The sequence below is a fragment of the Megalobrama amblycephala genome, linkage group LG15, assembly GCF_018812025.1.
Source record: "Megalobrama amblycephala isolate DHTTF-2021 linkage group LG15, ASM1881202v1, whole genome shotgun sequence".
Taxonomy (NCBI): Eukaryota; Metazoa; Chordata; class Actinopteri; order Cypriniformes; family Xenocyprididae; genus Megalobrama; species Megalobrama amblycephala.
The window spans coordinates 28,654,996-28,674,546 of record NC_063058.1 but is presented as its reverse complement, the minus strand read 5'-3'; the positions used below and the strand labels follow the sequence as shown (position 1 = coordinate 28,674,546).

The 19,551-nt window shown below is 38.7% G+C and overlaps 1 protein-coding gene across 1 annotated transcript in view; it reads left to right on the top strand.

The window, feature by feature from the left end:
- Positions 1–1,516: 1,516 nt before the first annotated feature.
- The window catches only part of LOC125248009 (guanylate-binding protein 1-like), a 45,463-nt gene continuing 27,428 nt past the window's right edge, over positions 1,517–19,551 (top strand). Inside the window, exons 1-5 of the mRNA XM_048159564.1 lie at positions 1,517–1,704; positions 1,797–1,924; positions 2,446–2,555; positions 18,727–18,917; positions 19,229–19,471. Of these exons, the coding sequence (XP_048015521.1) occupies positions 1,530–1,704; positions 1,797–1,924; positions 2,446–2,555; positions 18,727–18,917; positions 19,229–19,471 (847 nt within the window). The 5' untranslated portion in view covers positions 1,517–1,529. The remainder of the gene's footprint in view (positions 1,705–1,796; positions 1,925–2,445; positions 2,556–18,726; positions 18,918–19,228; positions 19,472–19,551) is intronic.

The following is a 19,551-nucleotide window of genomic DNA, read 5'->3' as shown; positions in this document are numbered from 1 at the left end:
GTAAGACAACGCCCACGCACAGTGATTACATCGATTGCATTTATGTGAATACTCACCAATACGGGCATTTTGACAGTGTGTGTATTTGACCGTTTGGACGCGTTTACAAAAATCTGAAGAGAATTTATGCTCCTCAGGTGGTAAATCAACCTCATATGAAAGCCCAGCACAATTAATTGTATATTGCAACTTATTTATTGTTTATTGCATTTTTTTTTTCAATTCATTAACAAAAAATAAAAAATTGGCTCTTTGGTCAAAAAAGGTTCCCAACCCTTGCTCTACTGCATGCATTTTGATAGCACATGATAAAACATTTTTTTGACCCCCTGCCCTTCCCTTCCCCCACCCTTCCCCCACTCAAAAATATATTTTCGTTGCCTCAGGGCAACGTTGTGCAACAATGGTACAGAATCATAGAGAAAATTATCAATGCTCAGAGAGCAATACAAAATTACAAATCTTTTTCAAAAAGCTGGTTCGCCCAAAAATGAAGGTGGTGTCGTTTGTTGCTCGCCCTTGTGTCGTTCTGCACCCGTGGGGCCTTCGTTCGTCTTCAGAGTGCAGATTGGGATGTTTTTGGTGGGGTCCGGAGGCTCGGTTGTTTTTTTTGGCGCACGGGGTGTGTTCTTGTCGCTTTGTAATGATGAGGTTAGGGTTTTGAGTGTGTCTTTGGTACCTTTGTGGATCTTGGGAGGTGTGGTGGCGTTGCTGGCAGTGGGGGCCTCGCTCGGCCATCAGATTTCATCAGGGGTTTGTCTTGTTTTGTGTTCTGGGGGTGGGTGGGGTCTTGCGGGTGTGGAGTGGCATGGGGGTTAGTGGTAGGTGACATTGTTTTCATTTTTGGGTGAACTAACCCTTTAAGTAAAAATGGAAAACACTTTTTTTCATATATTGGATTTGATACATGCATATCGTATCATGTAGCATGCCATGTCATATAATGTACTTCATGTAATGAGATTTCACTCCGTATGAATCTTCAAAAAGCAGTTCTTCTCTACTGTGAAATAGAGGTGTATGTTACACTTTTTGCACATCACTTTGGGTGTTCCAGTGCACCCAGGAACCCCTCCCTTCTTATAACACATTATTGCCAATGTGAGGTATTGTCCAAGACATCCTTGAAAAGTACCCCTTAAGAAAAAATGAAATTCTGAACATGCAAAATAAAAAAATTCATAAAACCTGATGAAAGTCTTCTCTACACCTCCATACACACACACATATTATTTATGTACAGTTCATTTCATTTTAAATAACATTACTAAAGCAAATAATCTTGCCTTCTTCTCACACCATGTGCTCATGTGACCATGTGTCATAAAAGGATGTCCCACCTCTTAATGGTGCTTGATATTGACTTCCACACCTTACTGGACTGTTCTTTGATACTTTTTCAACCTTTCTAATTGGTTGTAATCATTTGAAGAAAAATGTACTAAACATAGGGTTTAAAAAACTTTGCAGTAGAGGGTTAAAGGGTTTAAAATGTGCATATCTTTTTGACAGATCCATCTCCATTGACCATGGATAAACCAGTGTGCTTCATTGACATGGAGTCAGATGGGAAGCTGTGTGTGCAGCAGTCAGCACTGCAGATCCTGCAGCAGATCCAGCAGCCAGTGGTGGTGGTTGCTGTGGTGGGGCTCTACCGCACCGGGAAGTCCTACCTGATGAACCGCCTTGCTGGGAAACAAACAGGTTAGAACCCCACAGACATAGCAAGCTTAGGAGAAACATCATGCGGTTCAAATGAATGACATTACATGCACAAAAGTCATTGTCATTATCAGGGTTTGCACTGGGCAGCACAGTTGAGTCCAAGACGAAGGGCATCTGGATGTGGTGTTTGCCCCATCCCACTAAATCAGGAACCACTCTAGTGCTGCTGGACACAGAGGGACTCGGAGACGTGGATAAGGTGACGGAACAAGTAAACTACTGAAACACAACTAGCATCAGATATCACAAGCAGTTTCATGGGCCAAGAATATTTTAATATTCAAAAGCAGAGTTAACCATATTCATAAAAAAAAAAAAAACTGCACTGGAACAGTGTTACACTGTGCAGTGCTTCAAAGCTAAAAGACAAAATGAAGGTGCTTCTATATCAGAGCACCTGAAATTGAAATCCAGGATTTAAAGTTTGTTGCCCGTGCGTGTCCAGTGACAGCAGAACTGTCCTGTCCATATTCAATTTGCACAGATGGCCAAACTACAGAGTGCAAGCGTTTTATGAATGCTAAAAATGCACAAACAATTAAAACAAGTAAATGAATGAAGATGGAGAATGGGAGCTTCTGAATAAAAGTCCTGCTTAGGACCTAACCCTTAGCCAAATAGAAAAAAAAAAAATCAGGTAATGTTTATTATTAAACAATAGCAAAAAAAAAAACAAAAAAACCTTGGACCCCTGTCCATGATTGTTTTTCTCTATCACAGGGAGACCCAAGGCATAGCACCAACATCTTCTGTCTGGCTGTGTTACTGAGCAGCACTCTGGTCTACAACAGTCGAGGGACGATTGACAACAACGCTGTAGAGAAGCTGCAGTATCCTTCTGACCATTCATAGATACATTACCATAGACTGTAAAAAATATGGACGTAGCGTCCGTGACGTCACCCATAGAGTTCTGAACAGCAGTTTTGACGCAAAAATGAGGCCGTGGCCATCTTAGCAGCACGTGACTGCACGTCACTCCCGGATAACTGAAAATGGGCAAAGAGGCGGGACGCGGTAGTAGCCCATGTGACTGGTTGCTGAAACCACGCCCGCCTAGCTCGACATGACCATGTTAGCAGGAGCTATCTTACTATCTAAAATATTAATAAAGATAACAAGCTATATTAGAAAATTCTAAAGGTTTACTGTCAATCTATGTTGTTATTTATTTTATTTTTTCTTTTATAAGATATAGATGCTCCAACACCAGTAATTAATTTATGTGGGGTGTGCAAATAACAACAAAAAATCAAACGGAACTTCATACCTTTATAATGAAATAGAGATTGCGAGATGAATCCAATCCGTGGCACTTGGGTAAAATGTCCATTGCAAAACAAAACACAGTACTTTTTTTGTCCACGAAAGCATCTGTGATCGTATATCTCACAAACAAATGAGCCTGTGTCCAAAGTATATTTTTTCAAAATAGTGCAGCAGTTTTAGTTATAATATCCAAGCAGTGCTGTCAGAGTTTTATATCCTCCTAATATTGTCATTGTAGTAAATCTCAGGAACTTTTAGCCAATGCCAAGACGATCCAACAACGTGTGTTCTGTTTATCTTCCGCATGCGTACAGATCTACACAGACGCACATCAGTCTCGACTATTAATGCAGCAAGCCATATTTTATAATTGTATTAAAAAAGAGAGAAAAAAGCACAAATACGGCAGAGATGCCAAATTCGGCGGCTGGAATTAGCTGCTGAGGTAACAGCAGCAGCGCAATCTACCTGTCACTCAAGTGACCACGCCCTTAATTATGCAGAACTTTAAGGCTTAGTATAATTTAAACGGTTGAGTTATAAAAAAAATTCACCCCCTCAGAGTTGTCATGAAGGGCAAAATTAGCTATACAGACCAAAACCACAATTTGAACCAGACTGTAAACATGTTTTTTTCTGCTGTAAACTTGGCCAATTTAACATGGGACTCAGTGAGATTCTGCTCTCTTCTGCAGCCTGTCCCTAGCGGCCAGTCGATGAATTGCAGTTTAAGTCACTTCCGTATTGGCTTCACGAGAAACTGGGGGAGGTTGCCGCTTGTACAATACCTATACAGAATGTTCAAACAAAATCTTTATTAAAAATCAATGGACTAAATAAAAAGAAACAAGCCCAGATAGCAGACCAACACTGAATCAACATTGAATCAATGTTAATGCATTAACCAAATTATCATTGAATCAATGTTGAAATGTAACGTTGATTCTTCATCAGGTTTGCACCCTGAAATAATATTATTTCAATGATGAATAATAGATCAAGATGGTCGTAAAATCAATATTCTTTCAACCTTAATTAAATCACCTATTTAAAGGGATAGTTCACCCAAAAATGAAAATTTGATGTTTATCTGCTTACCCCCAGGGCATCCAAGATGTAGGTGACTTTGTTTCTTCAGTAGAACGCAAATGATGATTTTTAACTCCAACCGTTGCCGTCTGTCAGTCCTATAATGCGTGTCAATGGCAACACCATCTATAAGAGTCAAATAAACTTGCACAGACAAATCCAAATTAAACCCTGTGGGGACATTGATGTCCTAAGACACAAAAAGATTCGTTTGTGCGAGAAACCGAACAGTATTTATATAATTTTTTACCTCTAATACACCATTATGTCCAACTGCGTTCAACATCCCGTTGGTGAGGTCAAAAAACGTGCTCTGATGATGGAAGTGATCTCTCACATTTTGCTTCAATGAGCGTGAGAGATTACTTCCGTTGTCAGAACGCGTTCAGACCTCACTAACCGGATGTGGAGGGCAGTTGGACATAGTGGTGTTTTAGAGGTAAAAAATGATATAAATACTGTTCGGTTTCTCGCACAAACCGATCTTTTTGTGTCTTAGGACATCAATGTGTCGTCATGAGCCACAGGGTTTAATTTGGATTTGTCTGTGCAAGTTTATTTGACTCTTATAGATGGTGTTGCCATTGACACGCATTATAGGACTGACAGACGGCAACGGTTGGAGTTAAAAATCATCATTTGCGTTCTACTGAAGAAACAAAGTCACCTACATCTTGGATGCCCTGGGGGTAAGCAGATAAACATCAAATTTTCATTTTTGGGTGAACTATCCCTTTAACATTGAATTAACATAGAAACAATTATAAAAATAAATTTTGCTTAATGAACAGCAAGATTCTATGCTAGTTAAATGTCTATTTCTTACTCCTTTCAATCAGAGACAATGTAACTTCCTTCAGTTTACATACGAATGTATTTATTCATAACCACACACTGTTTGAACAGGAATTAACATCACATTCAGAAAAAACAAGTGGCTGTAAAAATGGCATTTCATGTTGACTAAAACAAATAGGCCTGGATTCACAGACATGGCTTAGGCTAAGCCAGGATTAGGCCATAGTTCAATTATTTAAGTAGTTTTTATAAACATGCCTTAGAAAAAAAAAAAAAAAAACATTACTACTTTACTAGTGTTTATCTTGAGACAAAACAATGGCACTGACATACAGGTGCTGGTCATATAATTAGAATATCATCAAAAAGTTGATTTATTTCACTAATTCCATTCAAAAAGTGAAACTTGTATTTTATATCCATTCATTACACACAGACTGATATTTCAAATATTTATTTATTTTAATTTTGATGATTATAACTGACAACTAAGGAAAATCCCAAATTCAGTATCTCAGGAAATTAGAATATTACTTAAGACCAATACAAAGAAAGGATTTTTAGAAATCTTGGCCAACTGAAAAGTATGAACATGAAAAGTATGAGCATGTATAGCACTCAATACTTAGTTGGGGCTGCTTTTGCCTGAATTACTGCAGCAATGCGGCGTGGCATGGAGTCGATCAGTCTGTGGCACTGTTCAGGTGTTATGAGAGCCCAGGTTGCTCTGATAGTGGCCTTCAGCTCTTCTGCATTGTTGGGTCTGGCATATCGCATCTTCCTCTTCACAATACCCCATAGATTTTCTATGGGGTTAAGGTCAGGCAAGTTTGCTGGCCAATTAAGAACAGGGATACCATGCTCCTTAAACCAGGTACTGGTAGCTTTGGCACTGTGTGCAGGTGCCAAGTCCTGTTGGAAAATGAAATCTGCATCTCCATAAAGTTGGTCAGCAGCAGGAAGCATGAAGTGCTCTAAAACTTCCTGGTATACGGCTGCGTTGACCTTGGACCTCAGAAAACACAGTGGACCAACACCAGCCAATGACATGGCACCCCAAACCATCACTGACTGTGGAAACTTTACACTGGACCTTAAGCAACGTGGATTGTGTGCCTCTCCTCTCTTCCTCCAGACTCTGGGACCCTGATTTCCAAAGGAAATGCAAAATTTACTTTCATCAGAGAACATAACTTTGGACCACTCAGCAGCAGTCCAGTCCTTTTTGTCTTTAGCCCATGCGAGACGCTTCTGACGCTGTCTGTTGTTCAAGAGTGGCTTGACACAAGGAATGCGACAGCTGAAACCCATGTCTTGCGTACATCTGTGCGTAGTGGTTCTTGAAGCATTGACTCCAGCTGCAGTCCACTCTTTGTGAATCTCCCCCACATTTTTGAATGGGTTTTGTTTCACAATCCTCTCCAGGGTGCGGTTATCCCTATTGCTTGTACACTTTTTTTCTACCACATCTTTTCCTTCCCTTCGCCTCTCTATTAATGTGCTTGGACACAGAGCTCTGTGAACAGCCAGGCTCTTTTGCAATGACCTTTTGTGTCTTGCCCTCCTTCTGCAAGGTGTCAATGGTCATCTTTTGGACAACTGTCAAGTCAGCAGTCTTCCCCATGATTGTGTAGCCTACAGAACTAGACTGAGAGACCATTTAAAGGCCTTTGCAGGTGTTTTGAGTTAATTAGCTGATTAGAGTGTGGCACCAGGTGTCTTCAATATTGAACCTTTTCATAATATTCAAATTTTCTGAGATACTGAATTTGGGATTTTTTTTTCTTAGTTGTCAGTTATAATCATCAAAATTAAAAGACATAAACATTTGTGTGTGTAATGAATGAATATAATATTCAAGTTTCACTTTTTGAATGGAATTAGTGAAATAAATCAACTTTTTGATGATATTCTAATTATATGACCAGCACCTGTATTTTAAGATATGCTTTCAGTTAGCTCAGACATGCATTTTAGTCTGGGACTAGGCTTAAGCCTCGTCTGTGAAAGGGGTTTAGTAGCTTTTATAAACAAGCCTCAGAGGGAAAAAAACATTACTGGTGTTCATCTTGAGACAAATTTTAAGATGTCAGTGCAAGTTACTTTCAGTTAAAGGATTAGTCCACTTTTAAATAAACTTTTCCTGTTCATTTACTCACCATCATGTCATCCAAGATGTTCATGTCTTTCTTTCGTCAGTCGAAAAGAAATTAAGGTTTTTGATGAAAACATTCCAGGATTATTCTCCTTATAGTGGACTTCAACCAGACGGTTGAAGGTCAAAATTACAGTTTCAGTGCAGCTTCAAAAAGGGCTTTAAACGATACCAGACGAGGAATAAGAGTCTTATCTAGAGAAACCATCGGTCATTTTCGAAAAAATACAACTGTATATGCTTTATATAAACAACATATCGCCTTGAACGTACTTCCGCTTTCTGCATTCTTCAAAACACTTACGCTGTATGTCCTACGCCTTTCATATTCTACTTACAGAACGAATGCAGCACCAGTTTTGTTTTTTTCCGTTAGTAGAATAGAGAAGGCGTAGGACATACAGCGTAAGCTTCTTGAAGAATGCGGAAAGCGGAAGTACGTTCAAGGAGATATTTTGTGTTTTTAAAGCATATAAAGTTGTATTTTTTTCGAAAATGACCGATGGTTTCTCTAGATAAGACCCTTATTCCTTGTCTGGTATCGTTTAAAGCCCTTTGAAGCTGCACTAAAACTGTAATTTTGACCTTCAACCATCTGGAGGCCATTGAAGTCCACTATAAGGAGAATAATCCTGGAATGTTCTCATCAAAAACCTTAATTTCTTTTTGACTGAAGAAAGAAAGACATGAACATCTTGGATGACACGGGGATGAGTAAATTATCAGGAAAAGTTTATTTAAATGTGTACTAATCCATTAAAACAGCTCAAACATGCATTTTAGTCTTTGGAAAATTCTTCCAAAGACTATTCTTTGTGTTCAGCAGAACAAAGAAATTTATACAGGTGTGGAACAACTTGAGGGTAAGTAAATAATGGCAGAATTCTCATTTTTGGGTGAACTATCCCTTTAAGCTTGGTCTGTGAAACCAGGGGAAAGAGCTTAAAATTACAACTTAAGTACAGAATATAATTTCTTTTCTTTCAGCACAACAGGACTGTGTATGACATTGTGGCCGGCACTATTGTGGTCAAGAGAAACAGGCTTAGATGACTTTGTCATTAAAGTCGTTATCAACCCAACTTTATAATGCAAAAACAAGCTCATAGACAAAGGAGAGCAAACCAGCTGCAGTGACACATACTGAACTGAACTAAGGCTATTGGCCTCTCAAAGAACTGCCACTTTAAGTGCTGAACACGTTATTTCCAGTATTTCTCACCCATCTCTTCTGGACATTTAGTTTTGTAAGCATGAATTGCTTTCTCAGAAGTATTTTTAATTTTTTTTTTTAATTTTTTTTTAATTTTTTTTATTTTATTACTTATTATTCTTTATTTATTGATTTTATATGTGTGTTTTTCATTGTACAGCACTTTGGGGCAGTTTGCGCTGTGTGTAAATGTGCTTTATAAATTAAAATTACTTACTTACTTACTTACTATAATAAAACGAATGACAAAGTGACTTAAATTGCATGGAATTGTTTATAAAGCAAATGCCAGGAGAAGAGCCTGGAAAACTTTGACAACATAAATGGAACCTACATCTGTAAAATGGAAGCAAATGCAAATAGAAACTCACCAACGATGACAGGAACACAGTACTACAGACTGAAACACTACCACAGTTCACTGTTCAGGACTTGAAGCTTTTCAAGGATTGAAGCTACTCTTCTAATGCAAAAAGTATGTCCTTATTTAATAAATTGATACTCTGACGAACTCAGGGATTTCCACCACGAGCAACGCCAGCAAGCAAATCAGGAGCATAACAGAGCCAGTTTTGCAGAAACAGCAAATACAAACTTTGAGGCCTCCTTTTTTCAGCCCTCACTTGTTGTAAGGCACAATGGTCTTAAACATTTGATTGGTAGTAGTATGACTGACAGAAGGTGGCTCATAAATATTTGGAAATGTGACTCTACAACAAAATTAAGTGCAACTTGAAATAGGATTTAAAAAAAGGTTTAAGTTAAAACACGCTGAATTCAAATTTATGACTATTTAATATTAAAATAAATAACAAAATTACAAAACAGATATTTTTCAGAAAAAAAATAACAAAAAAATCACATGCATTTGGGATGGCATAAAAGGTGAGTTAATGAACTGGGTTTGGACATTTCCAAGTCAAAAGTTTGTTAAAGAGGATAACATGCAAGTCAATAAACAACATGGATTTTACTCAAACATATCCAAAATTCATTATCTATTGACAACTATATCAGTTTTTATAGAAATTACTTACAAACGGGGTTCTAAATTAACACCCGCCAACCCGCCAAATGCGGGTTAAAATTTATTTTGAAGGGTGTTAATAAAAACTTACTAGCCAGTTTGGCCGGTGATGCATGAGGCTCTGTTCTCGGTCATTTATCCTCCTGGCACCACTTCCTACATTTCCCATGAACACTGTGTCCATCAGAAAACACAAGGAAGAAGAAGAACGAACGGAGCCAGAGCAGGGAGCATAGACTGAAAGAGGAGGGAGTTAACGTTAGCTAGTAAAGGAAAAAGTTAAGATTAAACTAAATGCGGCAGTAGTTGGGACAGATTTCTGGGGGCGAGAAGAGGAACGAGGCAGGGGTTGAGGATATTGACAGAGAAACGAAGAAAAGAAAATTTAATGCCAAATGGCTGACAGGTCGTGAATGGCTTGTGTTTGATCACGAAAATGTCGTCATGTTTTGTCAGGATTGCCACATGTACTAGGGTCACCAGACGTCCCCGTTTTCCGGGGACAGTCTCGGTTTTTGGTGCTCCGTCCCCGACTAGAGCAGTCCTCGGAAATGTCCCTGTTTTATAGCTCGTTCAAAATAATCCGCAAATACATTGCAAAAAAGCCCGACCAACACACAGCAACCTGTTGGTTATCGAAGCAATCGTGTAGTGATTATATTCACCAACAGAGGGGGCTGTGCAGCCACACTGTCACTGCTACACTTGGTTGCGCGCGCGCCCGTTACTTCATGAAGAACGTAACCTGGACCAGAGCAGAGCGCCATTATCATCAATTATCAAAAGAAACATCGTTATTGGTTTCAACTTTTAAGGTAGTAACATACTAACTATTCATGTTAAATTAAAGTAATATGGTTATGTGTTTTATAACAGGGCTTCAACAGGGTGCGGGATTGTTTTGGACAATTTAAACGTCCTCAGTCACAAAGCAGCAATTTCCACACACTTCTCAACTGTATCACGAGGTGAAGGTACACTCAGATTATAATAAACTCAGAAACAATTATAATAAAATAATAATACACTTGCAACTTACTTAGTGCTTAAAATGAGTCTAAAATGCAAAATAATAGTTAAACGTTTAAAAAGTTGTAATTTCTGTACAGTAGCCTATAAACAGCTCATGAAAATGAAAATATTAAATTCAATAATAAATATTAAAAATATTTGTTAAATGCCATTTTATTTATCTTCTCATATTTATGTTGTTTTAATTTTGTAATGTGATTTTTTCAAAATAGTGTAATACTTTTTTTTTTAGTTAGGCCTGGTTAATAGTGTAAGTTTTTTGGTGAATTGTATTAAAACCAGACCAAAAATCCTAATAATAAAATTAAATCATAATAATTATTAATGTAATGATATAGGGAACCCATATTTACCTTTTAAGTTATCTGTACCTAAACATTTAATTTAATTCAATGAAAAGACCACATTAGGTCAACTCAATTAAATTGAGTTGTCAATTAACCCATTACTCAATTGAACTGAGGGAATCACTTTCCTCATATCATTTGAGTAGTCTCAACTTATCAGGGTTTACAGTGAACAATAAAAAAACAAAAACATTCAAAAATGTATTGTCCCTGTTTTTTTTAATAATAGTTAATAACAAATGAGATTTCGGCAGGGACGTGCACAGGGGGGATGCTCAGGTTGCCCGGGCAACTGCCCATATGCCCTTCTCGACTCACGTTGCCCTTCCGAGGTGGAAAAAAAAAAATAAAAAAATCGTACAATGGATGCAGAATTTCACTTGGGCCTAGATAAAAAAATAAAATAAAAAAAAATAAAATAAAAAAAATCGCAAAGCTGCATTCACTTCCATATTCGGGCACCCGTCCGAAAGTGAAAGTCAGTAGGGGAAGGGCAAACTCTGTTTACGTGGCTGCAGCGCTGCACGCGACCGGCACCTGAGCTGAGCCTGCATGAGCGGCACTAGAAGGAGATTGTCGCGGTTGTCGGGTGAAACGACTTAACGTTGTCGGAAAGGTGATAAAGACCCTGTTATTCTCTTTTTTTTTTTTTTGAGGTGGGGGGGGGGGGGGGGGCATTGGTAGGGGAGTGCCCTTTTTTTAGGTCAGAGCAGCTGCCCCTCAAAATTCCTGTGCACGTCCCTGGATTTCGGTGATATTTTGACCACTCAAATAGGAAATGTCCCTGGTTTCCATTTCAGAAATCTGATCACCTTACCATGTACGCAAAAGAAAAAAACAAAACAAGCAATTTCGTGGTGTAAATAATTTTAAAACTAATAATTTTGAAGTTGAGACAGTAAAGGACCATGATGTGATTCAAATAATAGATGAAATGTTTGCACTTTTTGTGCATATTTTGTTGTATGCATTGTACTTTGTGTTTTTCATGCCAACAATGTTAATAAAATGATCAAATGCATTCAGTGGCACTCATAATTTCTCTTATTTTCACCGGAAAAAAATTTCGCTAGTGGAAATTCTGTCTGGTGATCAAAAAAGTTAATTTAGAACCCTGCTTACCAAGTATTGCAAAGTGTCCTCAGTCATCAAAAAACATTGAAAAGCTTTAGGTCCTAAGGGGAGAAACATTTTTACATGGCATTTAGTGGTCGAAAGTTGTTTGCTAGGTCAATTAATTAGTTGTGCAAATACTACTATTATAATCTACTATTTCTGCTACTACTAAAAAAAATAATAATCATGATCATGATCATGATCAATACTAAAAAAATCCTAACATTTTCCCCTGGACGAAGCAAAACAAAATACTAAGTTAGGCAAATGTAACATAGCTCACAATGTCTTTACTTACAGATTTGGATCATCATTTTGGGCAAACATATACATGAAATCAGGGCTAACATATCAAAGACAAATAAAAGAACAGACAAATATTAATTTAAAAACTTAACTCAATATTATAGTGCAGGAATCGTCACAGCCTCGGGCGTTTTTTCCCGCACCACGCACACTTCCCACCCACAGCATTTCAAATATCTCGCGCTGCATACACGGTAAAGGAGGAATTCATTTTAAATTAGATTAATTACGATTGCGTTATTATTCATGTTCACAAACAACGTTAATTAACACACATTCAAACACTGCATTATTCAATATATAAAGTATTATTAAATTTCCAAGTTCAACCTTTCAGTCCGAGAAAAAAAAAAATCGATCGATTCGAGCAGAAAGTTCAAGACGCTCGTGCGTCGTGACGTCAGCATCAACAAATCATAAATTATCTTTACACCCTAATACATATGTTTGAATATTCTTGATTAAAGTGATTGCTCACACAAAAATGAAAATTTGCTGTTACTCACCTTCAGGCCATCCAAGATCTTTTTTTTGCTTCAGTAGAAATGAAAAGATTCAGACTACGCCACCGGGGTTTTTATACCCATGGAAATTTAATATAGCAATACAAATTCGTTACCAATTGGTGGGTGAGTAGAGACACAGGCAAAGGATTACAAAGATGAGGCAGCTTTATTAAAGTGTACAAAAGTTAAAAACTGTCACATTATCTCACAAGGACTATATATTCACAGGTCACAAAAAACAAAACATTTTACGATATACATAAAATAAAGAAGTTTAAAGAAGGGAGATGGTCTGCCACAACCCTTTAATTGTCACACCACAGTTAAACCATAAACCAAATCACTCCAACCTATGAAGCACGGCACTCAATGTGGACACCATTAAATGAGCAGCCAAACTCCTTCCCTTCTTCTGTAAAATACAAACAGGAAACACAACACCACACTTTGTAACAAAAGAATAACTAAAATTTAAACTGACAAAAAAAAAACCATTACATTCAGTGTGTTTACAATTCAAAAAAAAAAAAGGGATAAATAAAAAACAAAACAAACAAACCACAAATCACCTGCACACTCGAGGCACAAAACGGCCAAAGAATGGCCTCGCTTGACGCATTTGTGCACGGCGAGCGATAACCCGGCCCGCAGTTACACACACGCGCACACACACACAAATTTGACAGGATTGAAACCCAGGCAAGGCAGCAGTGCGTTATATCACTAGACGTGCATTCCGTCGCATAATACAGCGATGAAACCCTTGGGCATTTAAAAATCAACCTGCCAACAGAAATAGCAGAGTTACTAATAAAATCATAAAAAAAACAAGCAACCTACTGTCGTACATACCAGGAGATGTTCACAGCGCAGTACTATGCGTGGTTGCTGATCATAGCGTGCAGTTAGTTCGTCGACAAGCTACACATAAAAACATTATAAATAAATATTCCCTGAAGAAGCCTTCCTAAAACGAGATGTATGAACCTGAAACTAGGGGGCAGCATACGCACAGCAGCATGAAGCAGGGACAGCACACCAAACATCCTTCCATTCATAAATGGCAGACTCCCGTAAAGGGGCGGTACAGATGACAACGCATCCCAGGTAACCAACACCCTCCCATTTTATACCATAACACTCCGGTCCTGATGGGTTCACCATTTTTACCTGACATCACCCACTGAACAACCGAGGGTATACTTCACACTGCTACACAAAGAAAAAAACAAAACACCTTCAGAAACCACACACAATGCTCCATGGCTGCACCAAATCATCTCAAAAGTTGACAAATAAATCTTAAAATCAACCAACACTCTTTAAAAAAAACACCATCGAAATGAGGTGAAATCATAAGGCAGGGGAAGAGCTGACCTCAGTTTTGACGAAAAAAGAGATACAAGACTAACAGACCTGATAACCAAAGTCTGGGATACCATCTCTGCATTCTCCAAGCTTGAGCCAGCCAAATTTAATATCTCTCCTAAAGGCCCCGATATACTTCAAACAAAGTTCTTTATCGTTCTTCGTTTAGGGGTAAAACGAATTTCGAAATGCGTGAGCAGCGATATACTGTAAACGAACATCTGATGCCGCCCACACTGCTGAGAGCAACGGTTAGATGAATATGTAAATATGTGCTGTACACTTTCTTCTCAGTAACAAAATAAACACAACAAATGAGAAAATAGCAAGCATTTTTATAGAAAGCATAAGAAAAGCATCATAACATCATAGGTATGTTAGCACGAGCTCTGCAAATTAGCACTCAAGTCACGTTTATTTGTATAGCACTTTATTCAATAGATTGCTTAAAATCAAGCAGCTTTACAGTATCAAACAAAGCACAACTTCATTTTGTACTATAAAGCGGCTATCCAGTGTGTTCATGTTTTCACCCGTAGAGATCTTACCTCAACTCAAACACACAAAATGAGTCAGACGCGTCCCGCGCGAGTGAAGGCGGAGCCTCAGCGCACACCTCCTATTACGTTATTGTCACTGACCAATCGTAGTACAAAGGTGTTTTGCAGCTGGAGCAAACTTTTCCTGAAAGTTCGCTTTGGCAAGAAGTTTCGAACTTCCAAAAAGAACACAAAACGAACTTCGTTTTGGCCTGATTTTGTTCGAAATTACGTCACATCAGTTCGTTCTTCGATTTCGTTTGAAGTATATCGGGCCTTAAGGTGACAGTCTTTGATTTCAGAAACACAGAACCACATTCAGATAGGTTACAATTGTCAGTTATATCCAAACGGGCTCCAAGTATCAAAGATTCCTCCAAAAGCCAATACAGAGAGTATGAATTTTCAGCCTTCTGAATGTGGAACAAGCTCCACACTCCACACAAAAGATGTTAACTTTGACAAGTCCATTTTCAAAGGGTTCAGCAAGTACAGCTGTTTGTCCAGTCCAAAAGACCCAGCGTTTTGCAAAATGGCACAGGCAACCGTCCTCCAACCAGCATCGGATGCACCATCAAAAAATCTCTGTAAAAACTGCAAACAAAAAGCGGCAGATCTGCTTTGCAGATATATCAGTCCTTGCTCTCCTTCTTCCCTTGGCAGATACAAAACACTCTGTTGTACCCAGTGTAGTTTGTCCCAGAAGAAGTCTACAAGAACAGCTTGAATTCCCATTAAAAGTTCAGATGGAGGATCCACACAAGCCAGCCTGTGCCATAAGGTAAGATGCAACCAGATTGTTTACAACAAGAGTGCGTCCCCTGTAAGATATATTAGGAATCAACCATTTACACTTTTCCAGATGACCCTTAATTTTCTCAACAACCCCTTCCCAGTTGTTCTGTTGAGTCAAATCATCACCCAAAATATTTTATACCACCTTTACCCCAAGTTAACCCATCAGGAAAGTTTGGTTTGCCATCAGCCCACCGCCCAACTAAAAGAGTCTCACATTTTTTCCAATTCACTCTGGCAGAAGACAAAAGCGTAAAATAATCGCATAAATAAAAGCGTAAAGTAATTTAAGTAAAACCTGCACATCATTTTGTCCACTAATGAAAACCATAACATCATCAGCATAAGCAGACAAACAGATATTGTTTTTACAATTAGGTAAGTTTAACCCAGTCACCTTTAGTCTTATTTGCTGTAACAATGGTTCATTAATCAGAGAATATAACATTCCAGATAGAGAACACCCCTGTCTTATGCCCCTTCCAACCTGCAATGGAGCACATAAACCACCATTAATCTTCAGTACACTTTCAACTTCGCTATAGAGTGCCTTGAAGTTTTCTATAAACCTTTGACAAAAACCAAAAGCTTTTAAAATTCTCCATGAATAGGAGTGCTCGACTCGGTCAAAAGCTTTTTCCTGATCCAAAGAAATCAGGCCAAAATCTAAATTTAACAATTTTGAAACTTCTAACAAATCTCGAATCAAGGAAACATTATCAAAAATGGATCTACGAGGAACACAATAGGACTGATCTGGGTGTATGACCTGATCCATCACTCCAGAGCCTTGGAGAGCAGTTTATAATCACTGCAGAGAAGTGAGACTGGGTGCCAGCTCTTTATATCAGACAGGTCACCTTTTTTAGGTATGAGGGTGATTATTGCTCTACAGCAGCTCACCGGCAACATACCTTTAGACAAGCTGTTATTCAGTACCTGCCACAGATCCACTCCGAGCTCTGTCCAGAAAGATTTATAAAAATCAACTGGAAGCCCGTCAATTCCAGGAGCCCTCCCAGACTCCATGCCCTGCAGGGCCTTATACAGCTCTCCCAAGCTCAGAGCACCCGAGAGAGCTGCATTACCCTCTTCAGACAACTGTGGTAGGGAGGCACTTTCTTCTTCAAACCCAGACTTTAACTCAGTTTAACTAAAAAGACATTAACTAAAAACTATCTGCTCTCCTTTGGATATCCACAGGATCTAGCAACACCTGCCCATCTTCAGAGCGTAAGGCCTGAATTAACCGCCTCTGCCTTCTTTTTCTCAAGACTAAAAAAGTATTTAGATGGTGCATCCATTTGGTCTATACTCTGAAATCTTGACTGGACCAGTGCTCCCTGTGTTTTATAGCCTAATAGATCATCTAACAGAGCTTTTTTCCTTAAAGAAACTTCTAGGTAATAATTATCACCAGTAGATTCAGCTAGTTGTTGACATTTATTTATTTAAGTTTCCAAATTCTCCAAAGATCGTTGTAGCTCTCTAGTTACACTATGAGTGTACTGCTGACAGAACTGTCTAATTTGAACCTTGCCAAAGTCCCACCACTGTTTTAAAGTTTGGAACTCATGTTTAGTTTTCCGGTAAATCTCCCAGAAAAACTTAAAAGAATCTCTACAAAAATTATCACTCAACAATGTTAAAATGCCAATATGTGCTTCTAGGTTTAACCAAGGCTCCGGGACGTGTGAGGAGTCGCCTGTCAATTATGCTATGTTACCCTTGGTTTTCGGTTTTATTTTGTAGAAACCATGGAAACACCAAAGACGCTTTTATATATTATACGTTTTAATAGACAAGGGAACAACTGCTTAGATATATTTATAGACAAAAAACTAATTGTTGTTATATAGCTCAACACATTTAGTTTTATTGTTTAAATCTAATTTTCTTGATTTTTTTGCAAGTACCATGCTTTACCATGCCTCAGAGAAAAACACAATTTTGTCAAGTAGCTAACATAGCATAATCAGATGCAACTTTATTTTTTAGTAACAGTAATACAGAATTTTATCCATCATACAATACATTTTAAAATGAATAGCCATTTATCAACACAAGCCATCCAGCATTTATTAATATGATATTCTAAAATCAATCTAGCTTACTGCAGTGTGTCTCAAACAAGTGTCTCACAGCAGCCGCTGTGTGAACACACAGAGTAACTTTATAACATCATTTTCAACACACTAAAATGTATCTAATATAATAAACAGAGCTGCGTTACCTCATACTCGTGACCGGAAGAGCAGAAGCGGCGCTGGCGACTGTGGCATAATAAAAGTTCCACTGCTTGTGAGGCGTGTGTTGATCAATCACTACAGCGGCCTCATTCAGCTCCCACAACACTCGCTCCTGCTCTGCTTCATACTACAGTAACGTTAATAATCGCATCCATGAACATGATTTCTTCCCGAGTCCTATCCTATTCTTTTGCACCGTCTGTTGAAGTTGAGACCACATATCCAAAGATTCCGCTCTCAAACTTGGCGTCATCAAGCTACGCCTGTTTTGAATAGGCCTCTAGAGACCTCCTAGCAGACAGAATTCTTACATACTGCACCTTTAAGTCATATCGCCCACTCTTAGTTCCACCCAGCTATGAATCTCCTGAGTCTCCGGTGGTTCTGCCCAGCAACACATCTCCTTCCACCAGTTCTAAGCTTCCTTCATCCTTGTTTGTCCCACCCAGCCTCTCACTCCTACCTCCTCTTCCAAAGCCAGCCAGTCCATCGGCTCTGTCTTCGCTGGTTCCCATCAGTCCCTCTCCTTCTCCTTCTGTGGTGAGACGCAGTGGTGTGGAACTGCCTCTGGCCTTCTGGCCCCAGCTCCACCTTGGTGGCTTGATCCCCTAACTCAACCTTTGGCCTTTGAGTCACAGACTCGATCTTGACCCTCAGACCCTTCAGCTCCATCTTAGCTCCTTGGTCCCTCGTCTCCACCATGGACCATCAGCACATTCACTTGTTCCTCCGGCTCCGCCTTTGTCAGGTGTCACACTAAATTCACCATGGGATTCCAGGCCTCCGACTATGCCTCAAACCCCTTATCCCTTTGGCTCCACCGAGCTCCACCTTCCCTCTGGCTCCACCTTTGTCCTTGGTCACTCTGGCTCCACTGTGGTTTTCCAGGTCCCCATTATTTTATTCCATAATTGCTGTGTTGATATCGTAAACTAGAATTATACAAATGAAAATGCAAATTCAGTCCCACAGTTGCATAATATTTAGTGATTAAAAAAAATTACATTATTTATTCTGCAATAGATTAATAGTTATATCTGATCACTTCCTTCATAGCTAAGTTTAATCATAGGGGAAAGTGTTTAGCACAGGTGTTGTGAATTTGTTTAGGACCTCATGGAATGACACATTTGTTTTGACTATGTATTATGATTTGTTGTCACTTTGTGTTCATGCCTGAACAAACCTTCAGATATGTTACTGAACTAACAGAATTCATCAAGGTCAAATCATCAAATGAGGATGCTGACAATTCGAGCGAGTTTGTGAAGTTCTTCCCTAGCTTCATCTGGGCTGTGAGGGACTTCACACTGGAGCTAAAGATCGATGGCAAAGATGTAACAGAGGATCACTATCTAGAGTTTGCTCTGAAGCTGAAACATGGTAATATAAAAATACTGCAAATGGTTATTTTAAGAGTTTTCACAATTACTAATCACAACTAGTTCTTGTGAGTAGTTTTTCAGACTTAACGGTTTGTCAACAGATCTTTAATTTTAATTTAATTTATTGAGGCAATATTTATGGTTTCATAACATTACTGTGCTGAAATGTTTTGTTATTCAAGTTTACTATGTCTCAGCATTTATGTCCAGTCACAATTATATCCAGTAGTTCAACCAGCTACAATCATAGAACAGATGTGCTCTTCTCTAGAATTGAGAGCAGCTAAAGAATGTGCTCATCTTTTCTAGGCACTTCAAGAAGTGTGTTGGAGTACAACTTTCCCAGGGAATGCATCCGAAACTACTTCCCTTCCAGGAAGTGCTTCACTTTCCCCTTTCCAACCGGCCCAGAAAACATGTCTTGCCTGGAGAGCTTGGATTCTGCTGACATTTCTGCTGAGTTCCTGAAGGCAACAGATAATTTATGCAATTTTGTCTTTCATGACAACAATATTAAGAGGCTGAAAGATGGATACAAAGTCAGTGGAAGAGGTAATTCAAAAGAAAAATTGCATGTGCATACAGAACACCATCTGCTTATCAATACTGTTTTTATCTATCTGTTTGATTTC